The sequence below is a fragment of the Colobus angolensis genome, unplaced genomic scaffold (genome assembly GCF_000951035.1).
Source record: "Colobus angolensis palliatus isolate OR3802 unplaced genomic scaffold, Cang.pa_1.0 Scaffold164, whole genome shotgun sequence".
In the NCBI taxonomy this organism is placed as follows: Eukaryota; Metazoa; Chordata; class Mammalia; order Primates; family Cercopithecidae; genus Colobus; species Colobus angolensis.
The window spans coordinates 6,238,197-6,242,961 of record NW_012114755.1 but is presented as its reverse complement, the minus strand read 5'-3'; the positions used below and the strand labels follow the sequence as shown (position 1 = coordinate 6,242,961).

At 40.5% G+C, this 4,765-nt stretch overlaps 1 protein-coding gene across 1 annotated transcript; it reads left to right on the top strand.

Moving 5' to 3' along the window:
• The first annotated feature begins 213 nt into the window (after nt 1-213).
• FANCF (Fanconi anemia, complementation group F) lies at nt 214-3,429 on the top strand. Its single transcript, XM_011937515.1, has one exon. It carries the CDS (start codon nt 654-656, stop codon nt 1,773-1,775), a length of 1,122 nt encoding a protein of 373 aa, XP_011792905.1. The 5' UTR covers nt 214-653; the 3' UTR covers nt 1,776-3,429.
• Nucleotides 3,430-4,765: the final 1,336 nt, after the last annotated feature.

Below are 4,765 nucleotides of genomic sequence, written 5' to 3'. Positions count from 1 at the left end.
TGTCCCAAAAATTACGAAAACGAAAATTGTACAATTGTGAAGTAAAATTTTGTTCCTTTGCAAATTTTAATAAATTATTAAAGTTTATTTTTTGTTTCAAATAATCAGGGCTTCAGTTCTAATAACGAAAGGACAATGTGAAGGCCTAGAATTTAGCATAGTGCCTGGCATTAATAGGACGTCAGTACATTTTTAGTACATGTTTCTCAAATAGATCTTAAAATTTCATTTAAGAGCGTTTCCTCACGTCACGGTATGTCTCTGGCGTTACTTAATTTTGAAAAACCTCAACACAGATTCTAGTTTTAGGCAAAGCTCAGAAAAGTTCTACTTAAGGACATTTCCAAAGCGAAAGGAAGCGCGGAGACGTTCATGACTGGCATCACCTCGCATATGGGCTCCGGAAATCCTCTGTAGGACGCCCTACATCTGCTCTCCCTCCACTAAGAAGAACCTCTTTGTGTGGCGAAAGTAAAAGTATTAAGGCTTTTAAGTTGCCCAGTCAAGGAACACGGATAAAGACGCAAGGAGATTGACATGCATTTCGACCAATAGCATTGCAGAAAGGCGTATCATTTCACGGATGTCCCAATCAGTACACAGAGAGTCGCCGTCTCCAAGGTGAAAGCGGAAGTAGGGCCTTCGCGCACCTCATGGAATCCCTCCTGCAGCACCTGCATCGCTTTTCCGAGCTTCTGGCGGTCTCACGCACTACCCACGTCCGCACCTGGGACCCCGTCACTGTGCGCCGGGCCCTGCAGTGGGCGCGCTACCTGCGCCACATCCATCGGCGGTTTGGTCGGCACGGCCCCATTCGCACGACTCTGGAGCGGCGGCTGCACAACCAGTGGCGGCAGGAGGGCGGCTTTGGGCGGAGTCCAGTTCCGGGATTGGCAAACTTCCAGGCCCTCGGTCACTGTGATGTCCTGCTCTCTCTGCGCCTGCTGGAGAACCAGGCCCTCGGGGATGCAGCTCGTCACTACCTGGTGCAGCAACTCTTTCCGGGCCCTGGCGTCCCGGACGCTGATGAGACGCTCCAAGAGAGCCTGGCCCGCCTCGCCCGCTGCGGGTCCGCGGTGCACATGCTGCGCTTCAACGGCTGTAGAAAAAACCTGAATCTCCAGGAGGACTCTCTGATGAAGACCCAGGCGGAGCTGCTGCTGGAGCGTCTGCAGGAGGTGGGGAAGGCCGAAGCGGAGGGTCCCGCCAGATTTCTCAGCAGCCTGTGGGAGCGTTTGCCTCAGAACAACTTCCTGAAGGTGATAGCGGTGGCGCTGTTGCAGCCGCCTTTGTCTCCCCGGCCCCAAGAAGAGTCGGAACCCAGCATCCACAAAACACCTGGAGAGGGGAGCCAAGCGCTAGTCCACTGGCTTCTGGGGAATTCGGAGGTCTTTGCTGCCTTTTGTCGCGCCCTCCCAGCCGGGCTTTTAACTTTAGTGACTAGCCGCCACCCAGCGCTGTCTCCTGTCTATCTGGGTCTGCTAACAGACTGGGGTCAGCGTTTGCACTATGACCTTCAGAAAGGCATTTGGGTTGGAACTGAGTCCCAAGATGTGCCCTGGGAGGAGTTGCACAATAGGTTTCAAAGCCTCTGTCAGGCCCCTCCACCTCTGAAAGATAAAGTTCTAACTGCCCTGGAGGCCTGTAAAGCGCAGGATGGAGATTTCGAAGTACCTGGTCTTAGCATCTGGACAGACCTCTTATTAGCTCTTCGGAGTGGTGCATTTAGGAAAAGACAAGTTTTGGGTCCCAGCCCAGGCCTCAGTTCTGTATAGGCAATGCTGTGTTATTATTACTTGAATATAGAATATATAGTTTACAAAATGAAAATTACAATGTTCTCACCAAATATATGCCTTCGTGTGTCCAAAGTATAATTATTTTAGATGCTAATTTTGAATAGTTTATTAAACAATTATAAATGTGCAAAGTAACTGGCCTGTGGTGTCGTGGATTTGCTGGATAGAGGAAGTGATTGGAAGTACTCAAAGCCATGGAGTTAGCAATAGTTTGCTTTTTAATAGAAGGGCCATTTGTAAGAATATTGAAAATATATGTACCGTTTAAAGAAAAAGCAGGTTTAAGGTGACAAACAAATACCCTTTTTCTTTCAGTGTGGTTTATTTTTCTAGGTTTTCTTTCCCTCCCTCAGTAGTGAAGAGTTTTCTTTAACCAACCAATATGTGGCAGTGTCAGGAATGTTGGTTTGAAAAGCTATTGGCCTATCTAGAGTTTGGCCTTGTTAAGCTAGTATTCTAAGTATTCTAACCAGTTAACCAGCCTCACTATGCATTAAAATTGTATTATTAAGAAAGTTTGTTTCTCATTTTCTGCAAATTCTTACTCTGAAAATGAGTCACCACATAGTATGTCCATTTAAAGCATTGACTCACAGACAAATGTTTAAAGCACAGTAAATACAAATATATGCCTTTGGATATTAAATTAATGCTTGATGATGAAAGAATCAAAACAAACTTCTTTTTTTCTTTTTTTTGAGACAGAGTCTTGTCCTGTCGCCCAGGCTGGAGTGCAGTGGTGCGATCACTGCTCACTGCAACCTCTGCCTCCCAGGTTAAAGCAATTCTGACTCAGCCTCCCAAGTAGTTGGGATTACAGGCCCACGCCACCATTCCCGGCTAAATTTTTGTAATTTTAGTAGAGACGGGGTTTCACCATGCTAGCCAGGCTGGTCTCAGACTCCTGACCTGGTGATCCGCCCGCCTCAGCCTCCCAAAGTACTGAGATTACAGGCGTGAGCCACCGCGCCCAACCAAAAGAAACGTTTTAAGTAGAAGATCCAGGTTTTAGTGCAACTTCTGCCGTTAACTAGGTTAATAAATCACAAACTTGGGACCACAGTTGCCTTATATGTAAATGAAGTGTTTAGACTAAAATAGTTCAATGTCCTTATTTTTCCCTTGGTGGCTGCCCTATGGAAACAGTTTAGAATATTTGTTTTGCATGTAGGAACCTAGTTGTGCTAGTTTACCTGGGTGTTCCATAGCTGATAGTGATTTCCAATAACCAAACTTAAGGGCAATTTATTCATTTTTACTAGGGAAGTAGAACTTTACAGTAATCAAGATATTTTTGTCCATATCCAGGTTAGCTGGTAACAGGATTTTTTTGGAGGTAAAAAAATGGTATTTAGAAAGTTAATTTCTAATTCCAGAATAGAATAAAAACAGTAAGAGCTGTATAATCTTGTGGAAAAAGAGTTGTATAATCTTGTAGAATTTCTCATTCTGTGGTACAACCCAGGGGTAAACTATTATTCCAGTAGTAAATACACTTTTCTAGATAATCTTGAGTGAAAACCAGTAATTTCTTTTTCCCTGTGGTCAGATTCCTTTTTCTAATCCATGAAGGCCATCTTGTAGATTACATTTGTCATTAATGCAAGAATAAAGACAATTCCTCCTGTCAGTTACATGAAATTATTTTTTTTAAAGAACCCAGTGAAGAGGTCTACCATAGCAAGGCCTAATATTAGCTTTAGCTTTAGGAAATAAGTTTGTGAACTTACTTCCCTATATTTGCAGCGGTATCTCACACTATGATTTACAATGAAATTATAAAGATTGACAATAGACTTAAATAACATTTTAGAATCTATTTTATACTTACCATTTATTATTCTGTTATTTTAGTCTCCATATGTAAATTACATACATAATCTTATTTAATTTTCACACCAAAACTGTATTCTTATGAATATAAGCTAAAAGATTAAGTAAAATGCCCAAGGGTATAAACAAAAGCAACATGAAAGTGGAAACTGTATCTGTTATTTATTTTGTTTCCAGGAGCCTAGCATAGTGTTCAGTGTATGGTAGATACTTCTAGTGTTTGAATAAATGAAACCAGCATTAGAGCTTTATGTACTTTCTCTTAAAGACTTGAAAAGATTAAGAATCTCTGCATACACTGAGAGAGAGAAAAATGAGAGGAAGACTATAAAAATAGAATATTTGATAACTTCTTTATAACATCTAGAAATATTTATTTTGTGTTTTTTTCCCTATGTCCTATCAAATGAGGGAGCACTATTGAAATCTCCCATTGTAACACTGTTTCAGGAAATTTTATCAATTATCATCTTATGTATTTTGAGCAATTTTATGACATGAAAACAAATATACAGTTGTTATATCATCTTAATGAATTGAACCTTTTATTTGTAGTGACTGCTTTTCTGCTTTAAAGTCTATTTTTGTCTATTGTCATTGTCATATATTAACTCTATACGATTGGACTTTTCCCTGCTATCCTATTTTGTGCTTTCCACTTCCTTTGATTTCTCTATGTTTCATTTCTCTCTCAGTTCTTTAATTTACTAAATATGTGTTTGCCTTCTTATTTCATGATCTTTTCCCCTGTACCAGTTAGGATGTTATATTATATACCCATGCTTTTACTCTCAAAACTTATCATATTTAACTTAAAAATATCTAATATTAATATCTAAACCCTCCTTCTTAATGATACAATGGACCTTAGGAAATTTTAACACTGATCGCTTATCTCTAAACTCTCAAGTTATTATCCAGTGTTTTCATTTAACAATTTTGTTTCCCATGATTGTACCTCAAATTCACTTGCAGAAGGTCTCTTGGTGGTAAACTTACTCAGTTTTTATTTACAAAGATCATTCCTTGTTGATGTTGTTGGAAGGTAATTTTGCTGTGTTCCTGATTTGAGGTTAACGTGTTAAAGATACTAACTCTTTTCTGGTTTCCATTGTTGATATTAAGAAAGCTAT